At 36.4% G+C, this 20,279-nt stretch overlaps 2 protein-coding genes across 2 annotated transcripts; one reads left to right on the top strand and one right to left on the bottom strand.

Moving 5' to 3' along the window:
• Positions 1-6,006: 6,006 nt before the first annotated feature.
• On the top strand, positions 6,007-7,727 carry LOC128229990 (uncharacterized). The gene is made up of 3 exons (XM_052941954.1): positions 6,007-6,092; positions 6,801-6,861; positions 7,243-7,727. The coding sequence occupies exons 1-3, from the start codon at positions 6,057-6,059 to the stop codon at positions 7,428-7,430; spliced, it is 285 nt and encodes a 94-aa protein (XP_052797914.1). The 5' UTR covers positions 6,007-6,056; the 3' UTR covers positions 7,431-7,727.
• A 75-nt stretch (positions 7,728-7,802) lies between these two features.
• LOC128229989 (uncharacterized) lies at positions 7,803-20,279 on the bottom strand. The gene is made up of 4 exons (XM_052941953.1): positions 18,986-20,279; positions 12,946-13,485; positions 11,461-11,577; positions 7,803-9,724 (listed from the first exon to the last, which is right to left on the bottom strand). Exons 2-4 carry the CDS (start codon positions 13,462-13,464, stop codon positions 9,452-9,454), a joined length of 909 nt encoding a protein of 302 aa, XP_052797913.1. The 5' UTR covers positions 13,465-13,485; positions 18,986-20,279; the 3' UTR covers positions 7,803-9,451.

Here is a 20,279-nt window from a genome sequence, read left to right as displayed (position 1 = left end):
GTTTCTTTCCCCATGACAGCAATTGCGTCATCTTTAATGAAAAAAGTCGTAAAAGCAGGGGCCTCACCTAAAGTGTCAGCAATTACATTACCAACGAAGTCCTTCTTTGCATCGACTTCTCGGCCTACTTCAAAGAATGGCCTTTCCTTATTTTCACCTGCTCCATCTTCAATGTGAGCTTCTTCCCTCTCATCGGCAGTTTCAACCGAAATTACAACATCCATTGATTTCTTCTTTTCATCAGCTTCTTTGCATGCTTCCTTTTTGGTTTCGTTGTCTTTGGCTTCATTTGCTTCATCTTCAAAATGAGCTTCTTTCTGTTCGTCAACGATTTCATTTAAAATGCCGGCAAAGACATCATCCATTGGTTTATTCTTTTCATCAACTTGTCTGCATAGTCTCTTTTCGGTTTCGTTTTCTTTGTCATCAATTATGTTTTTCTCTTTAAATACTTCATACGAATGCTCCTTTTCATATTCTTCATGAATTTTATCCTTATCTGCTTCGGTTTCTTTGACATTGCATGTGTCATTTTTTATAAAGTCTTTCTTTGCTTCAAGAATTTCATTTTCAATGCCTGTCATAACAACGATCAAACTTTTACCATCTCCTACGTCATTAAGGCATACTTCATTCCTTCGCTTTTCATTTGCACAACCTATCTCTCCTTCCGCGGAAACTTCCTTTGCATCAGGAATTTCTTTATGAAACTGATTTCCGTGTTCAGTTCTGATGTCTATATGGTCCTACAACGCCATGATAAGATAAATAAATACTTATCATTATCAATTTACTTCAACGAACAAGCATAAACTTTTAAATAAGCACCAAGTCAAGAGTATATATTACAAGCATGTTGGATGTAGGTATATCTAAAAAATATAAACACTCTTACTTTTAATGTGACCTCAAATATAAATTAAAGACGAAACAAGTTTAACAAATACGTAACAGATGATGATGATGATGATGATGATGATGTTGTTGATGATGATGGTGATGATGATGATGATGATGATGATGATGATGATGATGATGATCTTAAGCTATGAATTCTTATTCACATTAATATTTATATTTGCACTGTCTCGTCAAATACTTCATGTAGACATGTTTGTTTACCTTCTGACAATAAAAGACTTCTTTGGCAAATGTAACCCTCCTTGATTTCTTCTTTGTTATTTTTGTCTGTTCCGGTGTAGCGGCATACGCCACATACCCGACATCTTCAAAGTCGTAATCATCCTCGTCGAACTCCGACGGAGACTCCAATTCTCGAAGCTCTGTCTCAATAACGTCATCAGCAAATTCATCAATGTCAGCACTACGTCTCTCGAAGTATACATTCAGCAGTTGCTGCTGCTCTCTCGTCAAACGAACTGAAGAGAATGTCAGTGATTTAGGATTACGAAATAGGCTGTGTCGGTAGAACCGTCGCTAAAAATGTCAATCTGACAGGCTGGTCAATGATAATAGAAGATCACTGAACCTTTAGAGTATTATAACCTTTGATCATAAGTGTATTGTGGAAATCGGCTACTAAGTGTATTGTGGCAATTGGCGCTTAATTAAGTGTATTGTGGCTATTGGCGCCTAAGTGTGTTGTGGCAATCGGCTCCTAAGTGTATTGTGACAATCGGCCCCTAAGTGTATTGGGGCAATTGGCGCCTTAGTGTTTTGTAACAATCGGCTCCTTAGTGTATTGTGGTGATCGGCTCCTAATCGTATTGGGGCAATCGGCTCCTAAGTGTATTGGAGCAATTGGCGCCTTAGTGTTTTGTGGCAATCGGCCCCTAAGTGTATTGCGGCAATTGGCGCCTAAGTGTATTATGGCAATCGGCTCCTAAGTGCATTGTGGCAATCGGCTCCTGAATCTATTGCGGCAATTGGCGCCTAAGTGTATTGTGCCAATTGGCATCTATGTTCTTGTGGCAAACGGCACCTTAGTGTATTGTGACAATCGACCCCCTAAGTGTATTGTGGCAATCGGCTCCTAAGTGCATTGTAGCAATCGGCTTCTGAATCTATTGCGGCAATTGGCGCCTAAGTGTATTATGGCAATCGGCACCTATGTGTATTGTGGCATTTGGCACCTAAGTGTATTGTGGCAATCGGCCCATAAGCGTATTGTGGCAAACGGCCCCTAAGTGTATTGTGGCGAACGGCACCTAAGTGTATTGTGGCAATCGGCCCCCTAAGTGTATTGTGGCAATCAGCACCTATGTGTATTGTGGCAACTGGCACCTAAGTGTATTGTGGCAATCGGCCCCTCAATGTATTGTGGCAATCGGTATCTATGTGTATTGTGGCATTTGGCACCTAAGTGTATTGTGGCAATCGGCCCCTAAGCGTATTGTGGCAAACGGCCCCTAAGTGTACTGTGGCGAACGGCACCTAAGTGTATTGTGGCAATCGTCCCCTAAGTGTATTGTGGCCATCGGCACATATGTGTATTGTTGCAATTGGCGCCAAAGTGTATTATGGCAATCGACCCCTATGTGTGTTGTGGCTATTGGTACCTTAGTGTATTGTGGCAATCGGCCCCTAAGTGCATTGTTGTAAACGGAACCTAAGTGTATTGTTGCAATCGACCCCTAAGTGTATTGTGGCAATTGGCACCTACGTGTATTATGGCAATCGGCCCCTAAGTGTAAAGTGGCAAACGGCCCTTAAGTGTATTGTGGATATGGATCCTTGAATTTATTGTGGTAGTTTATATAGATAGATTATAGATTTATTTCAGTAATGAATGCACATACTTAACATTTAAAATAAACAGCATGTATAGTAAATAACATATACACACATGATATTATCAATAGCCATAACAGGCACACCGAACCAAGGATGACATAAAAAGAAAAGAAAAAACTAAGCGTATTGTGACCATTGCGCCATTAGTGTATTGTGACCATTGCGCCATTAGTGTATTGTGACCATTGCGCCATTAGTGTGTTGTGACCATTGCGCCATTAGTGTATTGTGACCATTGCGCCATTAGTGTATTGTGACCATTGCGCCATTAGTGTATTGTGACCATTGCGTCATTAGTGTATTGTGACCATTGCGCCATTAGTGTATTGTGACCATTGCGCCATTAGTGTATTGTGACCATTGCGCCATTAGTGTATTGTGACCATTGCGTCATTAGTGTATTGTGACCATTGCGCCATTAGTGTATTGTGACCATTGCGCCATTAGTGTATTGTGACCATTGCGCCATTAGTGTATTGTGACCATTGCGCCATTAGTGTATTGTGACCATTGCGCCATAAGTGTATTGTGATCTTTGAGTCCTTAGTGTTTTGTTGACATTGATTCCTGTGTATTCTGTGACCATTAATCCCTACGTGAATTGTCGCAATTGATCCCTACGTGTATTGTGGAAATAGAACCCTTATGTTTTGTAGCCATTTATTCCTAAGCGTATTGTGACCATTGAGTCTTAAGTGTATTGTTGACATTATTCCTAAATGCATGGCCTGCATTGATCCCTAAGTGTATTTTGGAAATAAACATCTAAGTCTATTATGGATATTGATATGCAGTGTTTCCGCCATATATTATGTAAGAGTATTGTGCCGATTGATACCTAAGTGTATTGTGGAAATAGACCTCTCAGTCTATTATGGATATTGATATGTAAGTGTATTGTGATGATTGATCCTTAAGTGTATTGTGGAAATAGACCTCTCAGTCTATATGTAAGTGTATTGTGATGATTGATCCCCACGTGTATTGTGGAAATAGACCTCTACGTCTTTTGTGGATATTGATATGTAAGGGTAATGTGACGATTGATCCTTAAGTGTATTGTGGAAATGGACCTCTAAATCTATTGTAGATATTGATATGTTAGTGTATTGTGATGATTGATCCCTAAGTGTATTGTGGAAATAGACCTCTAAGTCTATTGTAGATATTGATATGTAAGTGTATTGTGATGATTGATCCCTAAGTGTATTGTGGAAATAGACATCTAAGTCTATTGTAGATATTGATATGTAAGTGTATTGTGATGATTGATCCCTAAGTGTATTGTGGAAATAGACCTCTAAGTCTATTGTAGATATTGATATGTAAGTGTATTGTGATGATTGATCCCTAAGTGTATTGTGGAAATAGACCTCTAAATCTATTGTAGATATTGATATGTAAGTGTATTGTGATGATTGATCCCTAAGTGTATTGTGGAAATAGACCTCTAAGTCTATTGCAGATATTGATATGTAAGTGTATTGTGATGATTGATCCCTAAGTGTATTGTGGAAATAGACATCTAAGTCTATTGTAGATATTGATATGTAAGTGTATTGTGATGATTGATCCCTAAGTGCATTGTGGAAATAGACCTCTAAGTCTATTGTAGATATTGATATGTAAGTGTATTGTGATGATTGATCCCTAAGTGTATTGTGGAAATAGACCTCAAAATCTATTGTAGATATTGATATGTAAGTGTATTGTGATGATTGATCCCTAAGTGTATTGTGGAAATAGACATCTAAGTCTATTGTAGATATTGATATGTAAGTGTATTGTGTTGATTGATCCCTAAGTGTATTGTGGAAATAGACCTCTAAGTCTATTGTAGATATTGATATGTAAGTGTATTGTGATGATTGATCCCTAAGTGTATTGTGGAAATAGACCTCTTAGTCTATTGTGGATAATGATATGTAAGTGTATCGTTGCCATAGACTCCTTTTGGATTTTGAAAGGTAATTATCTGCATGCTTATCACAATAAAAAAAATATTCAGTAAAATCTAGATAAAGTAAATAAATACGCTACATAAAACTTTTTATGCTTAAGAATTTTACGAAAAATTGGGCCCAGTACAACAATATTACCTGGTTTGAACTTGTGAACAGCGGACGGTTGGTCGACATCTAGACTGTCCAAGTGTTCAGTCCTTCGCCAACAGGAAATTGCAGCGAATTTCCGGTGTAGAAAGTCTGAAACTTTCTTTTTCGGTTGACTAAAACTGTTTCCCATCAGTTTTTGTACAAAATGACAAAATAAAATCGTATTTAATCATGAGCAATTAATTGCGTCCTTTCGTAGAAACGGCAAGATTGGATATGACTTCAGACGTTGCTACGTAGATATTGATGACGTCAAAAATGGTTTTGATTATGACGTCACTGTTTACGTCACTCCTTTTTTAAACTGAGATACTCTAGCTATTGTAATTTTTCTGACGCTTTATGTGTATACATGGTGATGGATGTGTTTTGGTCTACTTACAACTTGAACAACGGCATTGTCCATAATTTTTCGTTTTTAAAGTACGCTTGAAGCATCACTTTTACTATCAGAATTATGTGCATAAATCCATGATAAGATAACGTCACACCGTCAATGTAGGTGTGATCGCCGTCGTTCTTGGTTGGCCGAATTACCGTTTAAATGCGATAGTTTTTCTTGGGTACAGATTATAAACGAACAACTATTTACTTAGCTTGGGAATGAGGGATTCCTATATTGTAGATCTTCTTGACTGGTGGGAGGGGGCTCGGTTGAACGACGACGGGAAACGTGGATAGTCTAATATTAATACACATACCTATATTTACTTGGGACATATTTATATACGGAGACTAATTCTCGAAACATAGATACTTTGTTCCCTCTTTAGACAAGAATGATCTCTGCGAATTGATCGATATTATTTTAGAAAAATGCTCAAAAAACAATAATCAATTCATATTGGGAACGCGCAGCGCGGTCGTGACCTATCGCCGGTCAAGCGCTGCTGTGAACAACTTGCAGTACGGATACGTTGAATATTGTTATTTTCAGCAAATGCAAAAAATAAATTATGTTTCAAAGATAATTGTTATTTTGTTTTTTTCATCTCACATAACATAAATCAGAAATAAATTATCCAAATTCTGTAGAGTGATAGTTTTCCATTCTTGTGCTGAAATCATCTAGTCTCACTGTTTGTCAAGGGAGATTACTGTAGAAGAGACCTGTATCCGGTATATTAGGGTAGCGTATTTTACAATTACTTTATAGGTAATCGGATACTACACAGTCCGAAGGATAAAATGTCAACACTAACAAGGCCCGTTCTCTCTGCATCGGTAATCGTTTTTTTACTTACTGCACATGCTTCATACTGTTTCTGGTAGTTTTTAAATATTTCTTACATGTGTTGCACCAATAGCTTACTCAGAAAGTAGTTCCACTAGAAGTAAGTGGTTGTACGTGTTTCGGATACGTCGTATATTAACGGATAGCCAAAGAACTTCAGCAAACATGTTATATTTCACCTTAAGGGACGTGAATTAAACATCAAGTCATGTAAAGTAGACATAAAAAACAAAACAAATATCTACATTAAAGTTATGAATGCCAGAACCAAATGATAGAGTGAGAGTTAATGTTTGGCTGAGAGTGGTTATTAGTCACCTTTATTAGTGGGAATTGAAGTATCAAATTTACATTAAAGCTGTCTAAATTTAATGTTGTATACAATGCAATTCAGTAATCAGTTTAAAGTATAGTGTACTACCACTGTATGTGTACACAGGTTTAGCCTAGCTTGGTCCTTGTTCATTTGCCAAAATCAATGATTCAGCTGTTCAAATTCTGACTGAGAAAAATATTATTAACCTTGATTGAAATGTTAAAGTGCATGTGTCACCAGGATGTGTCATCAATTTTGTTATTGGTCCCAGGTGTCACATACCAGTACACAGATGATATCTCATTATCTGTTCTGTGTTGACCATATGACATGTACCATTAAATTAAAATTAAAGTGATCAAATAAAAATATATTTTTTCAGAGACTGGTGGCCCCTGCATGCAGATGCCTCTTTGCAACAGAATCAGGATCTTCAGGAAAATGTAAGTAATCTCATTGAAAGGAAGATGTCACACATCTACACTCAAAGATATTAAAATAAACATATACTTCACTGTGGCATTTTACTATGATAATCAATAAAAAGCAACAATCTAGTACTGCTTTTTAGACATTCTCAAGCTAAATGTAAGTGCCTAAGAGGTAAAACTGATTTTAGAAAAAAATATTTTTACTATTTTCATGAACTTATTTTTCATCTTTAAAGAAAAGTACTATTTGTATAAAACATTTTTTTCCAAACTCATGTGTTTTCACAACAAATAAAAGTCTTTTTGTTTACCTTGCAAAATAAAAATTTCCTATTTTAAATATTTTGTTACTAACTTTGCCACTTGTTTAAACTTTGTTTTTTATTATTTTAGCTGGAAATGAAGCCCCAAAGCCCAAACCACAGACATCTAAAAAGGCCACCCCAGACAAATCTGAGCCATTTGACAACTCTTCTTACAAATGTGGGGAATATTACCAAAGACATGAGTTTTCCTTCTTTGATGTGGAGGGTTCCATGGAAGCCCAGAGGGTTGGTCAGCCTTCATCCAAGACGAAATAAAGAGACATATAAATGATACAAGTTGTTTTATTTCATTAAATACATTTTTGAAAAAGTCTAACAAAGTGTAAAAGAACATGTCAATAGTTCTGGTTAGTAGAAAAATAAAATGATTTTTTTTACAAGCAATAAAAGCACATCTGAAAAGTACAAACAGTTATAATGAATATACAGAATGCTTTTAAAAGTTTAGTGTGATGTTAGAATGATTTGCAATGATAATTTAAAAATGGTTTGGCGTAAAATATATATAATATGAGTTTAGTTACAAGATTGTTAATAAAGTGACGAAAGTTCTTCAAGTTTTATTTATAAGTACATTCACATCAATGCATGTTAAACAGATCCCTAAAAAAACAATAGAATTCTGCGAATTGCCTGTCTGGAGGGTCCACCATTTTTCATGTTAAGGTCTTTATGACCTTTACCTACGAAATACGAACGCCATAATCATTTTCTTTAATTACAACTAGTTAAGGAGAGAGAAATGAAACCATATCTAATAGTCAAGAGATGTGGGACCACTCTAGATGTCATTGGTCGCAGGTCTCGCGGCATTTTGGGTACACAATTAATACTTTGTCGAATATCCGTCCCATCACCCGGTGGGGGCAAAACTCCCCCTTTGGATTTTAAATTTTGTTATGTCAAACTTGGAGATATGACGGGATCAAGCAATAATGCAGCCGTTTTAAGGCGCGGGCAGACTCCACAACAACAGCAACAACAAAATCAAAAGGGTTCACCCTGACTATGAATAATCATTAATGTGCATACAAAGTATAGAGCCTCTGGATACAAAAAATCTTTCGAAAGTTACTGAACCGAAACAAAAGTGTGACAATGACACGGGCGACGATGGCCACGCCCACGCCGTACAAAGTAATCCCGATGTGTCTGTTATGCTACGCAGGCGACACAAATATAAAGATACATATTCCACACTTATGCTCATGCATTCCGTTTATCATAATTACGCAAATAAGAAAATACGATCGAACCCCGTTGGCTTGAACTCGGTTGGCTCGAATTCCTGGTTGGCTCGAACTGCATGTTTAGGACCCATTTATTTATACTGAAGATGAGAATTCCCGCTTGGCTCGATTTGTCCGAGGCTCGAGGTATTTTCGGCGTTACCTATGAGTTCCAGCCAACGGGGTTCGACTGTAGAACTAAGCAATTCGTATGCTATGACATGAAACATACAAGTGACGTGTTATGAAAGTTCTTCCGATGCATAGTTTTGTTATAACATGAAATATAAAAGTAAATCTTGTTATGAAAGCTCTATGGAGTTGATGTTTTTTTATTGGGCAACTCTGCCAAAGCACGGCTTCTTAACGCAACCTCTTCCACTGATCGGTGGTACAAAGAAGATGAGCTGTCGACATTTCCGTGGTGCAGCTGTGCCTTGTGTTTACTTCTACACACGTGAGTCTGAATTATTTTGTATTTGATCATGTTGTTAAACGGACATATTTCGAAAATTTATAAGTGGTGGAACTAGCGTTTAATAGCCGTGCTTAGACATATTATTCTCTTTCTCCTAAAATACAACGTGAAAATAGGCTTTTAACGAAACTTCGTAAGGCATTCCGTAATCTCTCGGCCTTTTCCGTATTGCTTAAGGTGAGTTCCAGTCGTCCAATCAAACATTCTGATTTCACCTAATTAATTACCATCGGAACACCATGGCTTTTTTCCATCGAAAGTAGGAGAACATGTAGTTCGGTAAATATTAAGAATTTTTTTTAGCGTTTTAGCATATTTTTTTTTGTATAAATAATGAAGATTTCTAAGAGAAAGTCCTGATGTTTCACCGCTAAATTAAAACTTCTACGCGATCTACTTGCAGCGTAGTTAAATGAGAAGAATTCTGACATTATAAACCGTACATATACATCCGAGGTCGTTTTCGATTAAAAATGGCCTAGGTGTTCCAGATGAATAAATAATTCATGTGTCTAGGGTATTCAATGGAGCAAGAGTTATGGGTAGACTTGGTAACGAGAATGTGATCGTCACGGACTAGCTGTACTGTTTAAGTCCGCCCAATTAGCTGTTGATGACGTATCGAAACTTTCGGTGACGTTGTCATCAAATCCTATGTCTTCACTGAACATTATCGGCGTGTTCGCAAACAGTGTCATCTGATCAGTTCCACTGAATCCCTTCCCTGTTTCTTCAATAAGCCAGCCGTCGATCATGGCGACGACAAATAGCACTATCAGCCCGACGAGGACCAGAAAACCGACGGCGAAACAACGCTTCTTAATCTTCTGCTCGGCGGGACACTGAAACGAATTCAAACATGTTAGATTTTTCTTCAAGTCATTCACACCTATTCTAAAATGATAGACGTTCATTACGGGAGCCTGCCATAGCAAAAAAATCGTTAAAAAAATCAGTCCACGTATGCAAAATCATTGTCAATGTATTCATTTGAACGTGTGAACAAACAAATTGTCGATAATATTGGCCTTTTCTCGAAATACGTTGAATATGATGGCATCGAGAAAAGTCATTATATTGGCCTTTATTTAAATATCCGTTTAAGATAAGCTGGGAGTAGGATTTGTTGTTGGTCCCCGAGTTAAGGACATCAAACGCAGTCGCTTCTCACCAAGGCGACCCGGGTTCGATTGCCGGCCTAGGCCCATGGGAGTTTGGTTGGTGGTCACCAAGCCGAACAAGTGGGTTTCCTCCGGGTACTTCGGTTCCCCCCGCAACACAAGACCACACTCTCGTGCAAAAATGGGCCAACGAGAATGACTTAGCTTAAGTGAATATAACTTTCAATCCTTGTAAAATAAATAACGATTAAACTTAGAAACTTTTTGATATACTGGTACGCATGCTCATACGTGCATTAAGTTATATATTTCTCGCTTAATTATCTGTGAGTAAGGTTCTTAATTGAGTTAGAAGAACATACAAACGTTAAATGAATGGCGAGATATGACGTAGAAACGACGATTAGTTATTTTACATCGAACATAGTATTTTCATTAAGATGTCTTTTTATGGTGGCCATCTTGGACACCATCTTGGATATTTTGCAAGCGCCGCCACGTGGCCAAACTCACTTTTCATAATTTACTGACTTTAAACGACACTTTGATATAGACATTTTTGGCACAGCAGATGAGTGCAGTAAATTCCCTTATTTTTCACATTGTTCAGCCTTGGAACCCAGACCATTTCATGTTTTTTTCGGTGATATATTATGTTTACTTAATGTCAATGCAGTTTGATAGTAGCACTGCTTTTGAACATTTTGGATACCATATTGCCAAATAAGGGTACCGTTCTTGTTAACAACACGGCGTTGTTTTTCACGCGGTATTCAAGTAGATGCCCATTAGATTCACACTTTTCTTGAATTTCAGCATAAAGAAGCAGAAAATATGTCAAATTGTGCTGTACGGTCTAAAATTATTTAACTCGTGATCACCACGACTCGTGAAAATATTTCTTTCTTTGTTCACTCGGTGAAATAAATTTCGATCTTGCACCGAAAGTAAAAAAAAACCCCACATATACACGTACCCTACATCATTTTAAACTAAAGGGAATATTGAGAATTTGTTCATGGTGTGAACGTAGAAAAAGGGGCGTCCTGTCCAGTATTCAATGTTAGGCAAGGAGGCGCAACTTTTCTCCTTTTCATAGAACCGACAACCATTGGATGTTAGCTTGATGTGTAGGGTTTAGGGACCCCTCAAAGACAGACAATTCTCACATCAATCAGTATCCACTGCTACGTTTTAGTGAATTTACACACTTTCCTTCTATATTGACATAAACGGTTTACTTGGACAACTATGGTGATTCGTCGGCAACCACGGTACATTTCCTGTAACACTTCATGCACCAATCGGAACAACTCGGCCATTATCCAAAAGAATTGACTCAAAGCTTGCCGAAGATGGCCGAGTTGTTACGATTGTTCATACACAACGGAGCATATCGTGGCTTGCTTCTCTGTGGATCTGAAGTGGAAATTAAAGCGTTGTGAAAGTTAACTTACACATAAGGTCTTGTCTCTGGGTGGTTCAGGTTCGAGTTTTGGCCAGCGCTTGACCGCCACACCCCGGTCATTAGTGACCACGGCGTAATCCAGGGAGCTATTTGTAGTGAATGGTGACTGGAAACAAACATGTAGTTGAAATGAACGTTTTAGCACTGAATAAGATTGTGTATAAAGAATAAAATTCAAAATTATATTAACATTTAATATCATAATTGACGTCACAATCATACAATGACGTCATAATATATGTTTATAAACTACTTAGACCCTACCAAGTACCCTACTTTGCGTTTCGTTGGAGAAAAGTATCATATAACTAGTGTTATATTCTTTGAAGTGACGTTACCAGTGAAAAACGTTGGAAACTTGCGCCCTACATAACGCTGTTACACGTGTGTATACGCGTATATCTAGTGTTGAAAGTCATCAAACTGGTAAACTGGTATTTATGAAATGAAAAGAATATCACATTTGTGATCATTCAATAGGAATGGTTTTAATCTCGTTAACTGAAATTGTGTGTGTGTGTTTTTTTTTAGAAAATTCGTTTAATAAAATGTATAAAAAGACACATGTTATATTCTCTATCAATATTCATTCACGAGTTAGTGATTGCAAGGATAGTAATGTTTATTCTTTGTCATTGTTAATAAGCATTTTACCTGGGTCTCAAAAGTCTCAAGTCCAAGCCTAGGCTCAGACTCAGAAAAATTTTGTTTAATTAAATTACAAAGCATCATCTTTATTTCATTCGTTTTACCAAAAATATATTTGAATCATTGCATTTCGCAAATATTTTTTTTGCAAATTTCATCATCAAAACTCGACTAGAAGTAAATTAACAATAAAATGAAGATTTGCAGTTTTGGCTCTCAAGACTTACATACATACTTAAATTAATTTATTAATTTATATGTATGAGAAATTGTTTATTGTGATTATTATAAAGATAAATGCTATTTACAGTCTAAAAACTCTTAAAGAAGTTAAAATAACGCGAATAATGGAAAAAAACAAAATACTGAGCTTAGCTTAATCCTGTTATAAGGGACATACGAAGAATCGAAAAATTGGGAGAATGCACCCCGGGCCAAGTTATGATTATCGACACCTCCGGGCCAAATTTGGATTATCGGCACCCCGGGCCAAGTTTAGATTATCGGCATCCCGGGCCAAGTTTGGATTATCGGCACTCCGGGCCAAGTTTTGATTATCGGCACCCAGGGCCAAGTTTTGATTCAACGGTACCCCCGGCTCAATATTTGATTATCAGCGCCCCAGCCCAAGTTTTGATTATCGGCACCCCGGGCAAAGTTTGATTTAACGGCACCCCGGGCCAAGTTTTGATTATCGACATCCCCGGGTCAAATTTTGATTATCAGCATCCCCGGGCCAATTTTGAATATCAGCTCCCCCGGGTCAAGGTTTGATTATCAGCGCCCCGGGCCAAGTTTTGATTATCGACACCCCGGGCCCCGATACCTGATAAAGGCTGCTAGTTCGCTCCAGGGTGATCGTGTCATTTTCGGGACGATCTATAGCGTCTTCTTTCAGCCCGAGTTCAACATTGACGTCATAAGCCACACTTTTATTAACATATCTGTTCATATTTTCGTCTGTATTTCGTTTAGTAAAGTTTTGTCCAATATCAGGAAATGTTTCGTTGATTTCCCTTTTACTTGATTTCTTTTGAAACCGACTTTTCATCAAGCCATCCATCATGGAAGCACTCACTGGAGACGGATTTGCGACCTTACCGTCCATACCGTTGACGTCAACAGTCGCATAATTGTGGTATGAGTCATTTTTAGAACAGTACACCTTGATTTCTTGCGAATATCCACTTAGATCACTGAGTAGGTTGAATTTTCTTGAGCTTTTGGCCGGTAAAGGTTGAACCGGAACGTCTTCATATATTGGCGCGAGCTCGCTGTAGTAACTTGGCCGGTAGTGTTTCAGACTATGCCGCCGGTAACCGGTTATCGCAAAAGTGGTGCTCATGTTGGCTGCCGTTGACGCCAACTATAAATACAAAGAAAGAATAGAGTAACCCTTTTAAAGCATAATTGTATCAGTTAGATTTATTTTCAAAACAGGTTAATCAAGGTTCCACTAAAAAACATAATGTAAATAATTCGGAAAGGTGTGCGTGCATTTATCCAATGAATTTGATACGGTTTGGGGGAACCGTAAACAGCATCCTTTATATACTCCGAGTGCCATTTTAATAAATGATTTTAGTCGTTTCTTCAATAAGGCCAAAAAGTTCTTTGTTTCCATTAACATCTTAAGAAAAATAGGGTTGGTAGGTAGGCATAACATTTTCTTCTATTTTTCGTTTTGAGAATCCGAATTTCTGTAACTAACCGACCTATGTCAGCGGAAATCGCTTTTGTAGAAAGTTTTAAATGTGAAATCATCATATCTTAACATGTTTTTCCCACCTCAGATAAGTAGATCCAAAAAAATTACCATGCTAGAAATTTTTATCTTGCCCTCGGGCAAGGATTAAACTCCCGTATGGAACTCCTTTTTAATGGTCATCACATTGTAATTACCTCCCTTGTTGAAGACTGCCGTCTGTAGCATCATAGAAACCTTGTCTAGTGTCAGTAGTGGCAATATTTAGAATGCTTATCAATTATTTCTCGCTTCAAATGTCATCATAAAAAAGTGTTCACGCACCTTTCAAGAAATAAGGCTTCACTCTTCTCATAACTATTTAAAGACCGATTTCACAATGAACATAATCTGAATCACTGCGCGCATATCCATGACAACCACGAATGATCACATATCCATACGCATTTATTTTTACTACGCACAAAAGAGTTTCAGCAAAACAATACATTTTTACTTAATTTTGTTTAACTGAGGTGGGAGAAAAAGCATATACCACAGCCGCTCGTGTAAGATAGGTTCATCCAAACCCTCGCGCAGGGTGTTTTGCGGAAACTCGGTAAACCTCGTTTCCGCAAAACACCTTGCGCTCGGGTCGGGGTGAACCTATCTTACACTCTTGGCCATGGAAGATACTTTTACTTTCATTTAAACTCTTTTAAGCAATTTACGAAAAAAAAAAACATACTACAGCCAAAATAAAGTGTAGGGCCCGCAGGGAAAACAGACCTTTTTTCGCCTAATTTTAAATCTGTAAAAACGTCACAAATGCCAATACAATGGTTTTTTTTATTTATTTTTCAAACTTTGTATTCATTTTAATGGTGTCTAAAGTTCAATTCAAAATTTGTAGCAAAATAATGAAACTATGACACTAAGATTATTCCAATATACGACTTAAATGAGCAAGGATCCTTGTTGAAACTGTGACCAATACCAGAAAAATGCATATAGTTAATTTATTAGTACAGAAAAGGTACTTCAAATTTCACCACCTCATTTAATACAAGTGCTCATTCCTCTTCAACGTCATTTTCTAAACTGTCATGTCAATCAATATAAGAAAATTAAAGATTTCCATCAAACTAAACGTTGATGTATGAAAATATTCTACTCAAATGCTTCAAAAACAATATATAGTTGCAGGTCAAGCTCCTTTCATCAACAAGGGTCACCTAAATGGACGACTTTCATAAAAGCAAATATTTAAAAACAGATAGACATTGTTTTATTTATAACTCGAGAAATTTATAACATCATCAAAGAGTCAAGTTCTTTGTTGGGTTCTGTTTTAGAACCACATATTAAAAACATGCTATATCGCACAAAATCACTTGTAAATGTTTTGCCATTCTTCATCGATTCAGCGGCTACTTTGTTTTAAAGAGACTCGCTCATGTTTTTGTAAAATGCACTTTTTGTATGACGAAATAAAGTGTGGCAAATCATTAGGAGTATTACAACTAAGATACCAAAAGCTGGAAAGCAAATGTTGATATTGAATCAAATATCGTCTTTTTCATTAGCGTACATAACGGCTTTGTTATTGCGTTATTTGTTGATTGACATTAATACGTGATGTTATCAATGTAGTGTTAAAATGTCAAATTATCCATTAGTTATGTATAGGACCCGGTGGTCTAGTGGTTAAGGCGTCGGTTAATAATTTGCTCTTGACTTCACCGGCGTGGATTCGCACCAAACTTATACCAAAACACTTTGTAATGCTATACCTGTATTTTTATCTGCAATTTGGATATCATAGAGTACAATAATGTTAAAAATAAGTGTTTTCAGATGCATAACCAGTAAACTAATTTTTGGTTCCAAATCATGAGCGAGTTCCTTTAAAAAGCATAAAAAATATACCTTTTATGACGGAAATTTATGAAGTATTACAAAAATATCAAATTCGAAATCGGCGAAATTCCACCAATACAACCAGCAAACAAATGTGGGCGATAACATCTAGCTTAGATTGAAATAATTTATTTTAAGATTTATCTTAGAACTAATGTGTACAGTTTATGTAGTATTTCCATTCTAAAAATAGGACTGGGCGTTCCGAACGTATGGATTTGATCTTTTGAAAATGTGTTTTATTTTTGTTTTGCACAAGAATTCTTTCAACTTGAGCACCGATTATGTTAACAAATGTACATTATAGAAGTGAATATAGTTCGTAAATTATTAGGTTTAGACAAGCAATTGTGCTTTGATGTAGCTTCAAAAATAAAAAAGCAGGTCAAAAGGTCACAGTCAAGTTCATCCAGACACAACATTGATCTTGTTTTCATAATGTATACATGGTCCAAATTTCAATGATGTAACTTCATTAAGAAAGAAGGTCAAAAGAGGTGGGGCCAGCTTTGACCCCAAAGGCATAATATGAACAAACTTTGTAGAGGGCCATCAACTGATGCTACATAACGAATATCAAAGGTCTGGGCAATGTGGTTTGACAAAAGAAGATTTTCAAATATTTCCCTTCATTAATCTATAGGAAACGTGAGAACCTAAGGGCGTGACCAGTTTTGACCACAGGGGAAATAATTTGAACAAACTTGGTGGAGGACTACATACACACTAAGAAGGGTCTTGGTCGGGGCATGTTTTAACCGCAAGGGCTCGATTTAAACAAACTTAATAAAGAACCACTATATGATGCTACATCGACATATTAAGGGTCTGGGCCTAGCGGTTTAAGACTATAAGATTTTCAAAGATTTCAATAATATATAGGAAACTTGTGAACCCCAGGACGCGGCCAGTTTTGTCCCCAGGGGCATAATTTTTACAAACTTTGTGAAGGACCATTGTATGATGCTACATCATAGCAAAGGAGATTTCTATATAAGTATGTAAGAAATTTGTGACCCCCGATTTTGACCCCCAGGGGCTTAATCTGAACAAACTTAGTAAACGCCCACTAAATAAAGTATTACCAGATATCTAGGCTCTATGCCTCATGGTTATTGTCAAGAATACTTTTGAAGTGTTTCCTTTCGGTTGCCATATCAACCACAGCTCTGCATGAAATTTATTCCTTTGATCAAGTTTAAAAGGCCACCATTCAAGGAACATCCAAGTTAAAAATAATGAATTTTAAGCCGGTTTTGGAGGAGATGTCGTTTTAAGCAATTTCTGACGGACGGACGGACGACGGGCAGTGGGCGATGGGAAAATATTACTCAGTGTGCACTTCCTGTTCAGGTGAGCTATAATGAATAACCAATCGGAACACCTCAGCCATTTTCCATCGGAAATATGGACGATTATTATTATTATTATTAGTAGTAGTAGTAGTAGTAGTAGTAGTAGTAGTAGTAGTAGTAGTAGTAGTAGTAGTAGTAGTAGTAGTAGTAGTAGTAGTAGTAGTAGTATTTATTGTTATTATTATTATTTTATTATTATTATTATTATTATTATTATTATTATTATTATTATTATTATTATTATTATTATTATTATTATTATTATGAACTACTTTTACCAAGACACCGGCATACATCTGAGGTTGTTTTCGATGGAACGTGGCCAGTGAACATTCTGCTTGTAGTAATAGTTTAAGACATTATAATGAGTTAAAATAAGAAATCTTTGTTCTGAAATGTTTATAAATACTACAGATAATTCGCCCAAAAGCGTTTGAGATTGCAGCCTGATATACGAAGTTTTTGTGCAGTTAGTACCAGTCACTTACTGTTCGGTATGCATAACGGTTAATAGTTAAGTCACATTTTGAACAGAAAACCGCAAATATCGGTGAGTATCCCTTTTATATTTAATTTCTTGTATATATTGTTTTCGAAATACGGCCATGTTTAATGGTAAACAAAAAGGTTTTCATTGAGTAAAATAACTATAAATCTTGGTTTTCTGACTGTTTATGCATATTTTAACTGTAACATTTCCCCATAGCCTCGGAATGCGACCATGACATAATGATTCTATGGTTAGCGTCATCTCACTGATTTTGGTCTCAATTTTTGCCAAAGGGAACTACATAAACAAGTGAATAAAGTATGAACACAAGAATAGAAAAACATTATTAATTTACCATAAAACGAGTCGTATAAAGTATTTTTGAACCTGTGTTGTTGCTTTTTACTCTATTTTTTTCTGCCTGGTAGGAAGGCTTAGAATTGAAACTGAACGATAAACATAAAATCAATTGGTATATCCTAACCTGTGATAGTCTAACAAAAATAAATGTTTTATCAAAATTTGCCTTAGGCCTTTGGTGCTAAATCTTGCATACACTGTTCGCGTATTGTTTTCGTCTTTAAGGATATTTAGCTCGCTAGATGCACAAATATGCGTGATTACATAAATTGTATTTAATTAGTTAAGTTTTTATACATCTAACGAGCTTGAGGCATCTATGATGAATCAATCGGAACACCTCGGCCAGTATCTAACGAAGCTTGCCGGAGATGGCCGAGTTGTTACGATTGCAATTTTCCAACATATAATTCCGAAGTTTGCCGGAGATGGCCGAGTTGTTACGATTGATATATGATTATATAAATGTCTTTAAATTAGTTAAGCTAGTATGCATCTGATGACCTTGGGACATCTATGATGATTCAATCGGAACACCTCGGGCAGTATCTAACGAAGCTTGCCGGAGATGGCCGAGTTGTTACTATTGCCATTATCCAACATATAATCCCGAAGTTTGCCGGAGATTGCCGAGTTGTTACGATTGCTATATGTGATTAAACTACTTGAGCAATACATCCAGCGAGCTTGATGCATAAGCATAATTATATAAATATTCAACTTAATTAGTCCAGCCATGATACATCTAGCGAGCTTGATGCATATACATGATTATATAAAACTCATTTAATTAATTATCCTATGATATATTTCACTAGCATGATGCATCACAAATTGACAGGTTGTTTAATTACCGTGAACTTTTCACAAGGTTAACTCCATACATGTACATCTCTTTAAGTTTACAAACAAATCATAAAAATTATGGCCTCATTAAAAAAAATAGAAAATATTATTGAATGCGGACTATTGCAAAGAAATGCGCGCACGCACGGGTATTCTTTTCTTTAATACACATGGAGGGGGGGGGGGGGGGGGGGAATAAATTTTGACTTACGTTTTAAATCAGAAATATCATCCCAGTTCCAGTATGCCTTCCGTATTCGTGCAAATTCCCGTCCTAGTCCATCTTGAAAATCGAGATTAAACTGATCCGGACTTTTTATCCTACGGAATCAACTTTTTAACCAAAACATATAAAAAAAACAACTACTGAATATCGCGATGATCAGAATGTTTTAAATGGATAGCCGCTCTTAATCCATTTTAACAACAACAAAAAACAACAACAACAACAAAAACACTCAATGTTGCAGTTCTACTAAACACATCATTTTAGATAAACCACAAATGCCGGTTTCTGTATGTATTTTTAACCAATCCGATGAGGCATAAAAGATAAGCACTGTTTTGTTTATTAATATTTTTTAAAAAGTCTTAGATCTCCATGTTAAAAACACGCATTTTCTTACAAAAGTTTCCTTCATATAAGTCCAATTTATGCACTTGTATTTTTTTTCAACAGCCCGACAAGGCATAAACGGTAATATTAACACTGTTTTGTCTATTATTTAAAAAACAAACTCAGATCTCCGTTAAAAAACAACAACAAAAACACGCATTTTCTTACAAAAGTTTCCTTCATATAAGTCCAATGTATGCACATAAGCAATCCGAAAAGGCATAAACGGTAATATAAACATTGTTCTGTCTATTATTTTTTAAAAATCTAGATCTCCATATTAAAAACACGCCTTTTCTTACAAAAATGTCGTTCATATAAATCCAAGGCATGCACATTTATTTTCATTCATTCCCGGAAAAAGTTGATTTGTTTATCCAGCCGCCGAAATTGCCTTTATGCATTAAATTCATACATTCTGCATCTGCAATAAAATATTCAAATCGCACATCACATCACTCATGTGAAAGTGAAATAGCTGACTTCAAGCCAAATCTTGCTGAAGGTAAACTTTCGTATCCACCTAGTGACGAATGGCGGACAGAAGATACGTATCTTTGCCCTAAAATCGGACACATCTATCAAGTGATTTGCATAAAATATCAATATAATGTTGTCCAGTTCGAACGAACCTGTTACATTTACCAAGTTTTTGATAGTAATGATAATTCTTGAATTATATCTGCATATAATGTGTGTCAAATGTACTCTACTAGACACACATTTAGATCAGAATTATTTTTAAAATTTCTTAATACATTACGAAATTTTCTTTATTAACTTGATATCATTTTTGCAAACATATACATGATTGTTACAGTTCATGTTGTTTTTAAAACAACAACAACACAGATGTCGTATTGTTGATATATCCTGCTGCCTTGCCATT

Source organism: Mya arenaria, chromosome 4 (genome assembly GCF_026914265.1).
Source record: "Mya arenaria isolate MELC-2E11 chromosome 4, ASM2691426v1".
NCBI lineage: Eukaryota > Metazoa > Mollusca > Bivalvia > Myida > Myidae > Mya > Mya arenaria.
This window is presented reverse-complemented; position numbering and strand designations above follow the sequence as displayed.